Here is a 17,351-nt window from a genome sequence, read left to right as displayed (position 1 = left end):
GCTGCAGCCCGTGGTGCTGTGTGGACACAACGCCATGACCCTCACTGTCAGGAGACGACGAGCTGTGCAACTACAGCTGGCCCGAGGTGACGCTGCAGCGCTTTGTCTGGGATGGTGTTGTACAAAGCTTGAACTTGGGAGATGCTCCACACAAAATGGCAGCAGCTGGTGTGGACTTTTTCATCATACGGGTAATATTGAGGTTGTTGTTTTGTCTTTTTGCGTCTCAGTGAACGAGTCCTCCGTGCCCTTGTCCCAGCTGCCACCTCAGTGCGGCTACTCTGTTCAGACCACATGGAGAGACCTCAGTCTGATGGCTCGGTATGATGCCTGCCACGTCACACAGGAGGTACGAGGTATCCATATAAGAGATTTTATGTCTCAAGTGTCCTGTAAAAAATGACTGTGCATTGGTATCAACTGACTATCATATTTTTTCTCATGTCTGTTCATTTGGATGGTTAAAGTAGTGGGAAATCGCATCAAATTGAGTTTATCATTTACCTTTTTTTGTTTTTGATGTTCAAATGGAGGCTTTCTAATCCCACTGAAGCCTCTGTTGATCGTTTCTGGTCCCTTGCACCGAACACAATCTGTTTTAGTAACAGTGTTCAGATGAATCATCCATTACAACTGAAGTGACTCACTGCGCTCTTATGTCATCTTAACAAGATACTTAGGGACTTTCATGGAGCAATGACTCATGTTTTTAGTGCTTATTTAAGAGCTTGTCCCAAGGATGTGAAATGGTTTAACCAGCAGCAGTAAAAAGGTATAAAAGAATGCTGTTTTTAAATCGTGTGTTTTAGGCTGACCGTTACACGTTGCATCTGCTGTGGAGGGGGACTCCGGTCCAGATGTCCTGCCCGGCCCCCCAGATCCTGCCTCAGACCACGGGCCCGTCCTCCCTCTGCTGCTACCCGCACGGTATGACCTTCAAAGTGCAGGGACTCCATGCTACGGAGGAGCTGAGCATTAATGGTAAAAAACAAATGAACATTTCCCTTTTTTTCTTTCTATTCACTGAGATTTTCTTCTATTGTTTTCCAGACTTTCAAAATAAATGTTAAGTTTGTTTTTTCCCTTTTTCTCTACAGTCCGAGGAGAATGGACTCCTTTGGTGGAGCTAGCCGAGCAATGTGGCTACAGACTGAAAAGACAAGATGCCGACATTATAATCGCTGCTCCATTCATTACGTGTGGCGTCACAGTAAAGGTGAAATTCGGGACATTGAAAGATCATGAACAGTTTTTTTTAATTTGTCAGTAATCCCTCGTCAGTGAAGGATGATGCCAAAACGATGTGACTTGCATCACATAATACCTTGAAGTTTCTATTTATGTGAACTTTAGAAACGTGTGGATATAGGAATGAACGCAGTACAACACCTGAGGGAATAAAAATATCTTTAAGAATCTAAATTATCTTCTGAAAGAAACAAATGAAATCCCATGCATTGACTAAATCATCAGCCATGGAAAAATAACTATTTAATATCAATAAAAGCACAAAGATCTAGGACTAAGATTCAGTGTACAGAGCTTCCCTCTTGTCAGAAGTCGGACCGCCATTCCTCACCACCTGCTAGATATGGATGTTTACCTCCTTGCGTGTTCAGACATTAATGATCTTTTCCTGATTGTGTTGTTTTTTACAGTCTTACACAGAAAATCTCATCTTTTTCCTCAGGATGGAAAATACACACTTTCTCTTCAGATAGGAGAGAAGACTTTCAGACTGGCCTGTCCCGTCTCTCCCCATGAGGAGCTCTCACTGACCCATCAGCCCGTGTTCAACCGGCCTCCTCATCTCACCAGAGGGCCAGCAGAGCTCATGCCAGAATCCCTGGACCCATTTCCATGGGCTCCACCTTTCTACCTGGCCCCACCTTATTACCCCCACCCTACATATCACGACAAGTACCCTAGCCCCGAGGAACACACTGCAGATATCCCTCCTACCCCCTCATCTTCGACTCCTGGCCCTACAGTTGGTCCTCGTCCTCTCCATACTGTTGATTCCCAGCCAGAATATCAGAACTACTACTCTTACCCGTCTTATTCACATTTCGGTGTCCGCGGTTCTCTGTCATCTGCAGACGACGAGCGGGAGTCTGGGCCGGTGTATCCAGATCCGTCAGAAGGTCCCGTGCCAGGTGTCGCCAAGCGGCACAGCGCTGCCCTCTCCTCAAATACAGGCTTACCGACTCGAGTTGAATCCCCACCTCCTCTCCAGCCCCCAAGCCATGCCTTCAATCCATACTATCACTACTACCATCACCCTAAAATCCCTCTTCCTGCCCGGCCTCAAGACCCTCATCCAGGTCCTGGGGTTGCCAGAGAAGTGTCTTTAACTAACCCCAGTAACCCAGAGAGTCTGGTGTTGCTCCACAACGTGCAGCAGCCTGAGGCTCTGCGCAGAATAAACTTGCAGCAGTCCCTTCAACCCGTGCCTCAGGCTGCCGCTTATCATCACACCCTTCCAACTATTCCTCCCAAAGCCTCTGCACTGGACACGCCTCATCCTGCAGCGCCCTATCCAAACCTTTACTCCTATTACTTTCCACATATTGCACAGGGCGAGGCCGTTAGATTGGCTTCTCTCAATCCCGACACGGCTGCAAATTTGCCCGATCATCAAAAGTCAAAGTCTAACGCTGCCGTTCATCCACTTCCTTGCCCATCGCAGGTTCATGACGGACACCACTTCAATGCAGATAAAAAGACAGACGGGATCAAACCGTCACTTTTGTCAGCGCTAAATGCAGATGTGATGGCAGAGCTGGATGCCAGTGTTGTGCCATCAGTCCAACCCCCCCGCACCCCGACTCACCCTCCTGGACCCGCCGCCGTTGTAGCGCCTCCTCCCGAACAACCCTCCTTCGCCACTGCATCACCCAATCATAATCTTCCTCCTTACCCATACTACTACCACCCGTATTATCTCCATCAGATGTATTATGGACCTGAGGGTTTACGCGGCGCTGACAACCCCGTCTCTTCGACTTCCCCCAAAAAAGCTGTAGATCTGCCCCGAGCGTCTGCATCCCCAACTCAGCCTCCATCCTATACCAATCATCAAACCACTTCACCCACAAAACCCACAAATGACGTTTACAACGACCCCCTGCATCCTCACTACTACTATTATTCCTATTATAACGCTCCGCAACATCCAGTCGATGCTTTTGGACGTCCTGCTGGTGAAAAAGCAGAAGAGAAGCTGGATAATGAAATGAAAGGTGACCGAAAAAGAAAAAAACAGCAGCTATTATTTTTTGGAGTCCGTGTCTTAACTTCAGATCACCACAAGGGGGCAGAACATTATTCTTCGGCCCCCCGGCTAAAGGGCTGGCATCTGGCTGTAACTTGACACCTGAATGGGAAACCAATTCATGAATCTGTCATCTTTCCTGCTGCTGAATAGAGCATTCAAGTATAACTTGCTCTCCTCTTTGTTTGCTCTCTGCACTCAGATCAACTCGGGGCCGAGCCGCCCACGCCCTCTGCCTCGCCCCGAGGCCTTGGCCCTGCGTCATATTTCGACTGCAGCGTCTCTCAGGGCTGCTGCTCGTACCCTGTGAAGGGTGAGTCCCTCCCAAAGCAGATCCTGTTGCCACAAGTCTAAATAAAAAAATGAATCGACGAAGAAAATCAGAGAATTGGACGTTTGATGTGTGGGACTTTGAGGCTGAAAGCCGACGCCCAAACCACCCAATTAAAACAGCTCAGGAATCGTGTGTGTGTGTGTCAACAGACTGTACAATGGGACAGCATTTAATCTTCGCCATGCCGCACTCTGTGGTGGCGCCCGCGGTGGCGCCCCCTGCTCGTCCCTCGGAGCGCAGTAATGTGTCCTGCACGCTGCAGACGCTGACACCTGGTCTCTACGCTGTGCCGCTGGACGGCTGTGGAGTGAGCAAACATGTAAGGAACACTTCACTGTGGAGCGCCCAAATAATGAAGGCCAACCGTGAAAAGGCCTCGTGAGTTATTTAACTTGAATGTGGCTGAGCAGAGTGACGCTTTTACTGACCACAATGATGGAAGTGATTTTTTTCCAACAGGTGTTTGGTCAGACTGTGGTTCATCAGCTGGAAGTCCACGCCATCCTCTCGCTTCAACAAGACCACGGCTCTGAGCGTGAGGACTCGCCCATCAGGTATGGCATTACTGTTGAAGGGAAAGTTTTATGAAATATATGTAATACGAGTTGGGTATTTGTTTTAAAAGGACGTCCTTTGCCTCATCTATCGTTGGTGTGTGTGTTTTCTCTCGTTCGGCTGTTAAGTCAAACACTTGCCTTTGTTCAGTCCTCAGCTGGATGAGTTTGGGCTGTTTGTTTTTTCTTTAATCATGTGCTTCTGTACAGGCAGATGTTTCTTTTCTGCTCATGGCTTTGTGTAATCTTCTTTTTAGACTAGAATCAATTTCTTGGCTCAGGATGGAGGATTATGATCAGCTGATTGCATTAACAATGTATTAATGCTATCAGTCAGTAAAAGCATAGTTCTCTAGTTTTGTTTAATCATTTGATCAAAGGACGTTTTGACGCTTTCACATGGCACTTGGCCAGGAGGGGGCGTCGATGATCAGGTCTACGATCCAACACGTGCTCATGTTCCTTTACTTTCCTCTTTGGCATAGAATCTAACACAAAATGGAGAAAAGGTTTGTTTCACATAAAAACCTGCAAAATGTTGCCTCGATTTTTACAGTCAAATGTTCCAGGAGTTAAGGGATCCATGCAATTATGCCAAAATCCCAGCTTCACAATCTCAATGTTTTTTTAATTGCTGCACTGCCATCAATCAGGAAACTGCTTCAATCATTCAGAGCAGCAGCAGCTGGCAGAGAAACGCCAGACACACACACTCATCTCCACCTACAAAAGATGCAGCATCAGTGGATAAACCTCGTCCCAAAATAAACGAGATGTGACACACACACGACGTGAAGTAATGTGCGAGTGTCTGCTTAGTTTGGGATGTTGAGACGCGCTGCATCTCCTCTGTTGATCTGTAGGTTGACGGTGCAGTGCAACTCCTTCCCGGGTTTTCCAAGTGAAGTGAGGCTCCACGTGATGGAGCAACCTCCTCCTCCGCCTCCCGTTCCCTCTCCACCAGCCACGGGCACCGTGCTACTCAGAATTGCCACAGGTAATCGTCTTTCTCAGTATTGTGAAGGCTCCTGGGAGACTGGCCAGGTGCTCCCAGTTGGGCTGATTAGCTCCGCCTACCAGGAACCTGCAACAAGCTAGAGCACATGCACACAGCAAGCCCTGCCTAAAACCGGAGGGCCGTCACAATTCGGTGTTACAGTAGAGCGTAATCGACCCAGCAGAGCGAACACACGGCCACAACGGTATTCTCTTTGAAACGGCCCATCATGCCGTACGACGTTATAATCCCGCTGCAACTTTCTCTTCCTCGTAGACGAGTCCTTCACCAGCTTCCACCCAGAGGCTCACCTGCCTCTCAGCCTCATGCGAGGCAGACCCGTCTATGTGGAGGTGAGCCTGCTGGACCCCCCTAAACCCGACCTGGTGCTGCTGGTCCACTACTGCCTGGCGTTCACTCAGGCGCCGTACGCCAGCTGGATGCTGGTTTACGACGGGTACGTTCTGCAGAAAGGACTAGTTCTCTATTGCAGGAGTCAATGGGCCCTGTCGGTAATTTATAATCCATTCTCCTTCAGATACCAACATCGTTTGTATTCTGATTAAGTCTGAGGAGCCATCTGCAAATTATGGGATGCTTTGTTGCACCTCTAATAACGGGCTGGATCAGAAAACACAGTATCGCTGTAATGTCCTGATCTGACAGGCGCTGGCTTAAAGGGGGTAAATCAGATTCTTCACATCGATTGGCCGCGTCTCTGTTTATTAGTGACATCAGTATTCATGAGATGATTCCTATCAAATTTGTGAACGCCCTTTTCATTCAGCACGGTCGTTAATTGTGTCAAAATATGTCACAGCCTGCCAGCTGGGTTTTCATACAAGTCTACTGGGGACATTGATGATCTGGAGAAATGTAATATAAATCTTTTCTAGCAGATAATCACCATGTTATTTAAATGTCAAGAGCCAGCCTTTTGGGAGACTTTTCAGTTGTAGCGTTGCTCTCACAAATGTGTGTTGTTCAGCTGTCCCAGCGGCGGTGACTCACAGCTACTTCCTTCCCCGCGCTCTAACCCCGACCAAATCCGGAGGTTCACCATCTCTGGCTTCCTGTCGCTGCACTCTGAAAGTCCTTCTTACATGGCTGCAGGGGGAGACTCTCACTTGTGGGACCCAGAGGTACCGCCCACTTAACACGCTCATACGAGTAAACATCTTGTCTTAGAAGTGACCGTTTTTCAGGCTACCCCCAAAGACCATCCATAATCTAGATGACAGACTAGGATTACTGGAATTGTGACATAAAACCATTGTTCTCCCCTCCAGATCTACTTCTTGTGCTTGACAGAGTTGTGCTCTGCTGCAGATGGTGCATGCGCTGCAGTCTGCTTCAACGGTAAGTTTAACTCAGCGGAGAACGCCCGAGCTGCAAAGATGGATTCCTATTGAATGTTTTGTGGCGACATGTCGTCGTACATTTCACTTTGCATATTTCTAAAATTATTTATTTTTGTACTTTTCCTTCCCCACAGGTCCCACCAGTGGCATGTGAGCAATGAAATAAACACTTTTCCCCAGCTGCACGCTTGTTTTGATTCATGAAAATAACAGATACACAAGTCTTATTGGAGAGGAAAAGCCCTCGATGGCATATTTATTAAAAAACAAAATGGTGCAATGCAATAGTACTACAGTAGTAGGGTAAAGAAAACAAGCAACGCACAAACAGTCTTCTATTTGGTTCAAAAAGCTTCGTCAGGAACATGAGGGAATAAAAAAAATTAAACTAAAATGCCTCTTAACTGTTTCGGAGCCTTCACAGGAAAATGGCCCGAAGTCAGTTTAACATATTGGTTGTCAAACTGGAGATTAATAAAGAATCCTTTATTAATCCCACAATGGGGGAATTATTCTTTTACCCATCCTGAGTAATTAAGGTGCTTTGTGCTGCTGTGGAGCTCTGGGGCGTCAGTATCTTGCTCAAAGACACTTCAACATGAAACTATGGGGCGAAAACAGGGACCCAACCGGCTTCCTTGCTCATCTTTTTGCCAACGAGTTATTTTTTTGCACATGTATAACTTTATTTGCATTGTTTTAACAAAGTGATTGCATATGTTGTTTTGTCAGATGGAGCAATCTGGTTTACTTGAAAGTGATTTCAATTTCCTTCAATCTATTAAAAAAAGCACAGATGGAGGAGTCTAAAAAGTTGGACCATTTTGTTCCCATGTTGTTGGGGCCTGAACATTTTGCTTCCTCCAAAGTGGGGCGTGACAGGTTTGAGAACCGCTGGCTTAACGGTATCTGATAAATAGTCTCACACCAGAATGCCTGAGACTATTTTGTGACGCGTGGCCCTCTGGCTGCAACACCCGAACAGGAAGAATTGAAGTAAGGCAACAAACGAGTCGTACCACTGACATTACACCTCCATAGCATGGAAGTTAACAGTAACAAGGTGAGATGAAGTGAAACTCCCGTAACGACATGTGATCTCACCTCAAATACTTGGAATGGCTCATAAAAATATCCCTTTTTGCATTTAGACACAATATAAACTGTTACAGTGCTCATTGTTTTACATGTAGCAACAGAAAAAAAATGCAACCTCAGCAGCTGCTTAAGGGACAAAACACTGCTCATTAAAACAATCGCTCATGTGTAAGACGTTTCGTATTTCATTAAAGGAACGTGTCGGCCTCACAGTGATGGACGGGCCCGTCGGGCTAGAACGCACTTGCTGTCGAGCGGCGACAGCTTCTAGATGAATAATGGCTCAGTCTGAGCAACGTCCAGTCTACCAAGAATGAATGCATGGTTATTTAAAATTGAAATGTATTGATGGTTGTCAAAGCAGAGTGTGTTAGAAGCTGTTTTAGGAAATGTAATTCAGTAGTTAAATCTTAATCTTTGTTGGTTGGGCCCGGATCCCAGCGGTGGACGTCGTCAGCCAGGGTGGAGGTTGAAACCCGAATCCTCGTTAGTACACAGCCGAATAGTACGCCGTGGCCTCCTGCTGGTTCCTCTTGGTCTGTTTCAGGAGGATAATGCTGCAGACCAGGGCAATGATCTGCGATGCAGACACATGAGGAAGTGAAGCGGGGATAGGACGTGCCGTGACCAACCTGCTCCAGAGTTAAACCAGCCCATGCGCTCAGTTTGCATGCAGACACTCGTAAGAGTAATAAGTAGCGGCTTAAAGGAACAATCCAACCCTTGGTATGAATTCAACTGTCTATACATACACCTTTCACTGGTGGGACAATGGCAAACAAACATCTAACAGATGTTTGTGGAAGAATTTACTTGTTTTAATTGATTCATAACTGTTGAAATGTGTGAAAGTATCGGCTTAATAAGACATTGCTCTTTGAATTTAAAAATGTTTCCGCTGCCCATTGTAGCTGTTTTGAACACCAGCATTTGGCCAATAACCTGTGAGATTAAAATGAATTAAACACAATTATGCAATGAACAATAACTGTGCCATAGGTCTTAAAAAGGATGGATTTTGTTCCTTTCAAAAACGAGCTGGGGACACCATGCAGAGCCGCTGAACATGCAGAGAATGGATTAAAAGCAGATGCGTTGTTCTATGCAAGCGAAGTGAGGGAAACCAGAACAAGAGCGCACTAGGACTGAGCCAGAGGGATGTTGGCCACAGTGAGAGGGGTGAAGACGACCGGGTCCTGGTCGGGGTAAGGGTAAGGATAGGCGGTGGAGACTAGTCCATGCTGAGATGGTTGAGGGTCGGCCTGGACAGAAGTGTGAGTCAGGACGATGTACTGAGTAGAGTTGGACAGACAGATCTTTTTGCTGAGGATTGAGCTGCAAATCAGAGCTATGACCTTTGGACACCAAGGATGGGGCATGAGATTGAGCGGTGGGGGAAGAATAAGAGAGACAGATAGATAGATAGATAGATATAAAAAGCAAGACAGAGGGAGGAGTATGAGTTGAGACAAAAGCGGTTTGGAGCGATTAGAACATGGTCATATACTTTATGAACAAGAGGCAGGGAATTGAACGGAGCCGTTTGTCACTTTCCCTCCTCGTCCACACAACCGTCAGCTTTGACTGGAATTTGATGCCAGTTATACACTGGATAGTTTTACATTGTGGACTGTTTTCAATGAGGCTCATTGTTTTTGCTTTTTGGGCTATTTTCAAAGCACTTTACAGCGAACCGGAAGAGTTGTGTTGATGCGGCTCAGACTATGGTTTCACTTATAACTAGAATAAGAGTCTAAAGCCGCGCTCGCTGCAGCAACCTTCAGTTTCTCCTCCAGATAATGTTTTTGGAGGATAACGCGTGGCTTCAGCCTTTGTAGAGGCCGCTGGACCCGTTTTATCTATGAGCCAGTTGAAGAAAAGGATCTGTCCCTGAGCCGTATGAAGTTACATGTACACACCAAACATGTTTGGTAAAGCTTGTTTAAACACTTTTCATTCAGCCTATTTCTGCCAAAACAGCGACAAATTACTCCTTTGACATGTCGAACCGTGCAGCAGGCAACAAACCTATTTGCTTACCAAAAGAACTCCAGTTCCAATGAAGATGCCCAACATCAGCGATGCTTTACTGTCAAAGACGCTCAAGATGATCGCAGGACAGGCCTGTAGCGGGAACACGACGGGAGAAACTGTTAGCGTCCCAGAGAACAAACAGCGGGTTCGTCACAACGCCGTTCTTGGCACCAACTTACAGGCATCTTGATTTTCTCCCAGAAACCATCTGGTGCAGGACACGTGTCCTTAGCCAACTCCAACGAACCGATGCCGCTCACGCCACAGCAGTGAAGCTACACGGGACGGATCAAAGTAGGTTAGAAGAACTCCAAATGAATGCGCATTTTGATATTTCACTTTGTAGAATTACCAGGAGGTAGCCAACAGTTCATTGCCGAGTACTAATGGAGGCTCACAAGCCAGCGGAGACCAAGCAGTGAAGTGAAATACAACGTCACATGAACGTCTAAAAAGGGTAAAAGCAGACTGAATATAAAAATAAAAGCGTTCTGTAATAAAAATGTATGCAATGAATGAGCCTATGAACAAAATATGTCATAGTAATGAGATGAATTGGAATAGTCCTCTTCAATTATAATTGTTCTTTTAAACAGTTTATCCATACAAGTATTAATTTCCTAACACTGCTTGTAGTCATTTAATAAACACTTTAGGGTGCAATGTCTAAACATAAATAGAAAAAATGGTCAGTACACAAGTTGCCAAAGCGTCAACATCTAAAGACAAAAAAGGTTTTCTCTACAGGTTCAGAGGGAGGGGACAAGGGAGCGCTCACCATGCTGTGGATGAAGGTGAGCGTGACTCCAATGACCGGGTCTTTATTCGCCGCATACAGACCATACATGCTGGCGTAGAACTCCACTATGTGCGCTCCAACCTTAATACAAATTAAAAACATCACAACAGTAAAATACAGAGCCTTTATTCGAAAAAAAATAAAAATGAATGAATCTGTTTGTGTTCCTCCCAGTCGGTCCCGGTCCCCTCTCACCGCGTCCTTATTGGAGAAACCGACCATGGCGACGACGCCGTCAGCGATCGCCAGAATAACCAGAAGGACGGAGAACTTGAGGAGACAGAAATAAACCTCACGTTAACGAGCTGCTGAGAACAAACAACCCAACGGGACTCACTGGTTAAAACCAAGACACGCACACACCTGCACGTCTTGGTTTTGATCCACAGTGGGAAGATCGCTTAACAAACAATAAAATACTATTAAAAAAAAAAAAGTCATATTTTCGTAGTAATGGCTTTATGTCACTAAAAACCATTAAACTCTTGAAAAGGTGCAGAATACGTTGATGTTTCAAACAGTCCAGGAGCAGGGTCCAGTTTCTTTGGTTCACGTTTTCGACCAATTCACCTCGACCATTTGGTTGTTATTTGTTTAAGTAAAACATGCCGTACGAAATGATTTAGAGCTTTTCTAACAGTGTCGGGCCGATGAACTTAAAAATAAAAAAAAAATAACTTAAAAAAAACTCCCTTTATTAGTTGCCCGAGACCCAAAATCTGCTTAATATTCCCGGTTCAAAATGAAATGTTGCTAGTCTCTGTGGAAATGTCTTTGCTGGATTACTGTTTGCTAATCTATCCGTTCAACAGAGCCTGTTTCCACACACAGCCCGCCTTTGTGCCATGTAACGGTTGCGCAATGCCTCAAATCCTCCTCAACCGGGACTGTGAGATAGCAGGAAACTAGAGGGAAACAGCTAAAGACAGGAATCAAAGTGCCTTCAACTTGTCCTCCAATGAAAAACAGGCGTCCGTCTCTGAAATGAAGCAGTTTGCCAGTTTTCAAAAGAGCCCCGCCTCACTTACTCGTCCATCATCTGAAAACAATTTCATGACTCTTTAGCATTCACTTGTCTGTTGATGAGGCCGAAGGAGGAGTTTCACAGTCTTTTTTTTTTTTTTCATTGAAACTTTTTCAAAGCGCTTTCAACACTGCATGGGTCTGGTTGCCGTTACCGTACTTTAGGGACGGCAGATAGAACCGAGAGAGATTTGGCACTCCTTTTTTCTGACTCGGTTAAACCTTTCCCCGGGGGAATTTGACATTTCTATTCATTTGTGAAAGTGTAACGGACAAAACTGAAGGTGCTCTGTTTTCCTAAAATCCAAAAGGTATTGAATAGCAAAGATTTTTTCCAGATAAAATGCTAAAATAGTTTGGCATTAGTTCCGGTATGTACATTGTGTTCAGCAGTGTCTTGCGCTCACACGACAAGGAAGTGTGTGTGTGCATGAAGGCGTCTCACCACTTGAAGAGCACATCTTTTCTCATTGCAGGCGCCGTAGTCTCCGAACACCACCACGATCAGCATCACTGCGCCGAGAGCTATCAGCACGGTCACCGCTGAGAGAAATACAAAAGGAGGAGCGGAAACATGAGATACGGGATCGAACGCGTTCTCAGAGGCAAAATACCCTCGTGCGGTTATTTGGAGGAAATTAGACATGTTTGTCTCACAACAAAACAGAACTGACCGAGCACGAATGCGCTGGAGTTGAGGGCCTCTATTTGGAAGATGCCCCTGGTGCCATCGCTAAACCTCAGCCACAGGCCGATGCCTAAAAAGGCAAACCCCACCAACTGCCAAAACACAGGAATCACACATTAAAACCTGTCTCGGCGTGCAGATGAATTGCTGGTTACGTGGTTCTGACATCTGTAATGGTCGGTACATGGGTGAGCCAGATGGAGGGGGGGGGGGGGCAGCATGTTGACCAACAGGAGGTGAACAGACAAACAACAGGCTTTGAGACAACAAAGTGCAGAATGAGAGCATCTGTGGGACAGTTTGGGAGAACCACCTGTTTAATGACAGAAACACACTGGAACACAATGCCTCAGGTGACACCCTAAAAAACAACAACAGCAGTAGTGTGATAAGTTTCGGTTTTACACCATCTTGGTGGGTTTAATTTAGCACGGCCAGGTGCTGTGGATTGAAGCTATTGAAAGTAACTGCTGTTCGACAGAAGCGAAACCTAACGGGAGCCTCGTTTTTTTTTTATCCTACAAAACTCACTATCATGATTTGATTTTATTGTACAGACTTACCGCAAAGATGAGGTTGAAAATGAAGAGTGTGTATTTGCACAAGAGGCCACATCCATCCAGAGCCATGATGAGCAGCGGGTCGTCCTCGTGAGGTCTGTGGAGGTGTAGTAAGCAGTTTAGTGACCGTCTCTTCTGAGCACGCGTGCGTTGTTAAATACGTGCGCTCCTGCGGGTTGTGTTGGACATGTTGACGTCGTGTGAAGTAACAGTTGACGCGTTCAAACAGTCGTCACGCCGCTGCTTCTCTTCACCTCGGTCATTAAGTGAAGCCACGTGAACCGCAAACACTTACCTTGATTTGATGATAACGGGGGCGCGTCTGTTGTCTCCTCTCGCGGCTCGCGGGAACACCTACAGATCTGTCGCCCTTCCCCTGCATGCTACTTGTACAGTCACGCCCCGCCCCCTCTGACTTCGCTCGGTCACTTCATTGGCTCCGAGGTGTGTCTGCCACGGGTTGCCACCAATCAGCGGGCGGTGACGTCCGGAAGAAGGCGGGACCAGAAGGCATAACGAAACTTAAGGAAACGAGAGCTCCGGGGTGTCGTGTGGGGTCTTCTCTGTGAGAAATGTCACGTAACGGGCCCGCGGAACCATGTTTCAGCATTTAAACTGGTTTCATGACACATTTAGCCGAACAGAGCCGCCCGTTGTCGCCCATCGCAGTTGTTTATCGCGTGCAGGAAAATGTACATGAAAAAAAAGGAGTAGACTTTCTTATTCTTGTAAAAGTGAAACTTAAACCCCACGTGATCACAAAGAAAGGAAACAAAAAACAGGAAATTGGTTGTGTCATCTCTCTCTCTCTCTCTCTCTCTCTCTCTCTCTCTCTCTCTCTCTCTCTCTCTCTCTCTCTCTCTCTCTCTCTCTCTCTCTCTCTGGCTCTCTCTCTCTCTCTCACTCACACAAACACACACACACACACACACACACACACACGTACATAATAAACTGGGCACACAATTCAACAGGATGTATCGGCATGCATTGCACCCTTGCAGTTTGAAGTTGTATCTAATGAACAAGGCGTTATACCTGCATCATGCAAAAAGCATACACTCTGGCGTTGTTGATTCACGTTTTCTCCTTGTCAGCCCACTCAATAATAATGCACATCCTATAATTTAGTTGGTAACATGTTAAACTAGTCATCTGGCATTGCCTCTTGTTCATCCTACCCTGTGTGATTAGTATAGATGGACACATGTTTCTTCAGTACAGAGATACAAATTGTGCTATTTCCATTGTGTTGAGGGCAGTACATAGACATACTGCACATACATACAGAACAAATACCTTTAAATATGTATTTTGAAATACACTGGGAGACAGAGTAAAATATTCAATTAGATAAAAAAAAAAAGGTTTACTTTGAGAAGTTTTCCTTTTCGATCCTGTCCTGCTATTTATCAATCTACAGATTGTTTTTGGTGTGAGTTGTCTGATTTTTGGAGATATATATATTCATACTTACATACAAAACTCCACAGCAATTTCTCTTTCCAGTAATCATGACCCGGTTACTCGATAATCTACACACCTTGTTGAGCAGTTTCCCTGCTCACAGCTCCTGACCAGACTCTGCAATACTAGATTCCAAAGAACTTGATCTAAAAGTAAAAAATAAAAATGAAATAAAAGATGCATAATTAAATAGCATACCATGACCTGAGGGAATGATAGACACAAACACAAAGTCATGCATTGGATATACTGTGTATATACAAAATTCATTTTTGTCAATGGTAATGATGTGTTGTTAATATTCATTTTGATATTCATATTTTAAAACAATGTACTGTCCAAATATTTGGACAAATTGTACTTGCTTTGACATTGCTGTTGAAACTTTCTCTTTTAATTCACAACAAAGACGGGTACATTTTCTTCTTTTGTTTTCACATTACATATCTCCAGTGGGTGTAGATAGTTAAAGATGCACAGGGTCACGCTCCCGCCTCCATAATGTGGTGTGAAAGTGTTGGTGGCTCCTAGAGAACCACAGAGTGAGCTCGTGAGCAGGCTTGTTCAACCACACGTGCTAATTACACAAGCTAGTAAACAGTAAAGCAGTGATCTGCACAAATGTATATAATCGAGACGTACGGGAGGTCGAATGACATATAATTCAAAAACACCCTAAATCTCTAATCAGCAATATAGTGGTGCAACTCTGAAGATGAATCTGCAGCTTATTCCCTCAGTGAAACGTTTCCATGCATTACACAACAATATGCTCAACACACTTTCCTAGAGCCCAAGGGGCCATCTGTAAAAAAATTCTTGTTTTATTCATCGACACCCAAAGGTCATAAGTTCACTATTCAATTTAAGAGGCCGAAATCTGATGCTGGACATTCCCTGCCTGAAAAATTACAGCAATTGTGAGATGTCATGGCAAAGTTTTATGTAAACGAAACATTTACGAAAGGAAAGAAAGAAACTTGTTCTTCCCCGCTGCAAACATCTAATGCTGTGAACAAAAGAAACACTTGAGTGATGTGTGCAAAACCAGACCAAAGGACATCTGCCACCAGCATACACTGGTGTTGTTGTGGCTGATTTCTTCTTCTGGATCGATGATGATTAATCTTCCTGAAACCTGATGCCGCGTAAACTTGGTAGCTATCTCCATATCTGACTGCTGGTGAGGAACTCACAAACGTCCCGGGACCAGAGTTTAATTCACATAGATTTATTTGTAACACACATATCACAAATAAACCCGGTATCAGAGCCAACAACGCCTACCACAACTGTTGAACAAACAAACAGATGTAGTATTTATAACCTAACATTTGGTTTAGGTGCAACCCCTCAGTCCATTCCTGTATCTCATATTTCTCCTAACTCGTGCCCATGCACATCACGCTCATCGCATACAACCAGTTCACCCCGGTTTTCTTAATACTGTCTCCCACCTTGTACTTTTCTGGTCGCATATCTCCTCGCTACTTGTCACGATATCTCGTCTCTTTGGTCTTCGAGCGACAGCTCCATCTTTTGAATAGCGGCAGGTCACCGCGACATTGTTGTGCTCCAGAATCTAATCAACATCCTCAACATCCCACATTAAGCTTTCCTTCCACATGAATGAAACTCATCACAACATGTCATGGATTGTGCTCATAATAACCCGGTATATGTGCTGTACATGACTTCACAGTGTTACTTCAGGGTAATATACAAAGCATTAAGCATGAGATATAACACGTTTTCCTTCCGCAGTGTGCAATGTGAAGACCACAGGACTTGCAGAAGAGATGCACTAAGACACAGATGTTGCTATAGATACTGAGCCGTATCTTTCACAGCCGATATCTTTTCATGACCCGTGAGGTCTGCGGCTGTGTAAAAAAAAAAGGGAGTAATGGCTTCATGCCGGCTCTCGCAGCCTCCGTCAGGGAAACAGGCGGCTGTGTGGAGTGATGTGACCTCGCCGCCGTCCATCATTGCGGGTTCAGTGGGTGGCGGAGGGACAGGTAGCAGGAGAGAGACAGAGGTTGATGGAGTGAGTGAGTGATTCAGAGGAAGAGAAAGAAGCGCGCACACACACACACACACACACACACACACACACACACACACACACACACACACACACACAAACACACACGAACAATAAATACACTCTCAACTGCTCATATGCACAAACACACATTTTCACTCAGGCGGTCGGCTTAAAGTGTTAGCAATCATCTTTTCGGTGGCAGGCAGGTGAAGTGAGGAGTCAGTGCAGGTTTTATCACGTGTGCGTGTGTGTGTGTATGTGTGTGTGTGTGTGTGTGTGTGTGTGTGTGAGAGAGAGAGAGAGAGACAGCAATGACACAGTATTTCTCTTCGTAATGTATCCTCTCACTCCTCTCCGTTATTGCAGCTTTCCACTATAAACCTGTATACACAACAGCAGACGTATTTGATAAGTGTTGCTTTTGTATGAATTATATGACAACAATTTCACCAGAGAGTAGTGATTTTGGACATGAGCCTCCCTTCAGACGCGGTGTCGTATAAGACCCACCAGGGGGCGCAAACACATTAAAAACATAACTGTGTATGGACTGTATTTCAATCAGAATCAGAAACGTTTAATTACCAAGTAAGTTTGTACAAACAAGGAATTTGTCCTGGCGGAAGGTGCACCATAACAATACCACCACCAACAACAACAACAAATAACATTTAACTATAGAAGTAAAAGTATAACACATTTGGATAAAAACAAGTTAGTAATAAGTTAATAATACTTCCAAAAATAATACATTAATAGATAAATAATAAATAAATAAATTCCAAAATAATAAAACTAGAGACTGCAAGAGGCGGTCTGCTGCTCTGTTTTATTCATTTGTTTATTTTGTATTTTATTTCTACCCTGAAAACATTTAATACTTTATTCATACTAACAATAAATAACCAAAAGTTGACTTTGGCTCCAAAAGAAGCATGCATACAAACTACACATTTTGATTGAATAAACTGAATAGGTTATTAATGTCTGAAGAATGTAATCATTTGCACTCTAACCCAAATGCAATTAAATTATAATATGCTATTATATTGTGTTGTGATACTGCATTGCAGGCCTTGAATGTTAAAAAATAAATGTATAACCCATCTGCTTAT

General features: G+C 44.7%; 3 protein-coding genes across 6 annotated transcripts; 2 read left to right on the top strand and 1 right to left on the bottom strand.

The window, feature by feature from the left end:
* The first annotated feature begins 155 nt into the window (after positions 1-155).
* LOC137786433 (uncharacterized) lies at positions 156-3,990 on the top strand. The gene is made up of 7 exons (XM_068578332.1): positions 156-168; positions 231-349; positions 810-981; positions 1,098-1,216; positions 1,691-3,242; positions 3,477-3,587; positions 3,758-3,990. The coding sequence occupies exons 1-7, from the start codon at positions 156-158 to the stop codon at positions 3,988-3,990; spliced, it is 2,319 nt and encodes a 772-aa protein (XP_068434433.1).
* On the top strand, positions 3,793-6,674 carry LOC137786171 (zona pellucida sperm-binding protein 1-like). The gene is made up of 7 exons (XM_068577840.1): positions 3,793-3,927; positions 4,068-4,162; positions 5,026-5,159; positions 5,436-5,616; positions 6,148-6,301; positions 6,449-6,518; positions 6,655-6,674. Exons 3-7 carry the CDS (start codon positions 5,084-5,086, stop codon positions 6,672-6,674), a joined length of 501 nt encoding a protein of 166 aa, XP_068433941.1. The 5' UTR covers positions 3,793-3,927; positions 4,068-4,162; positions 5,026-5,083.
* zgc:65811 (uncharacterized protein LOC393524 homolog) lies at positions 4,082-13,158 on the bottom strand. Of its 4 annotated transcripts, XM_068579271.1 has the most exons (10): positions 13,018-13,158; positions 12,726-12,819; positions 12,149-12,254; positions 11,920-12,017; positions 10,647-10,721; positions 10,431-10,532; positions 9,832-9,927; positions 9,659-9,742; positions 8,759-8,973; positions 8,111-8,195 (listed from the first exon to the last, which is right to left on the bottom strand). In XM_068579271.1, coding segments are annotated over exons 2-10 (843 nt in total). In that variant the 5' UTR covers positions 12,792-12,819; positions 13,018-13,158; the 3' UTR covers positions 8,111-8,194. The 4 variants fall into 4 exon arrangements, with proteins under 4 accessions (XP_068435374.1, XP_068435371.1, XP_068435373.1 ...); XM_068579273.1 differs by lacking the exons at positions 8,111-8,195; positions 8,759-8,973 and adding an exon at positions 4,082-4,173; XM_068579270.1 differs by having other exon boundaries at positions 6,759-8,973.
* Positions 13,159-17,351: the final 4,193 nt, after the last annotated feature.

The sequence above is a fragment of the Clinocottus analis genome, unplaced genomic scaffold, assembly GCF_023055335.1.
Source record: "Clinocottus analis isolate CAN_PGR_092001 unplaced genomic scaffold, fCliAna1.0.p SCAF_16, whole genome shotgun sequence".
Lineage (NCBI taxonomy): Eukaryota > Metazoa > Chordata > Actinopteri > Perciformes > Cottidae > Clinocottus > Clinocottus analis.
Note: the sequence above shows the minus strand (reverse complement) of the source record. Positions and strands in the feature narration are given on the sequence as shown.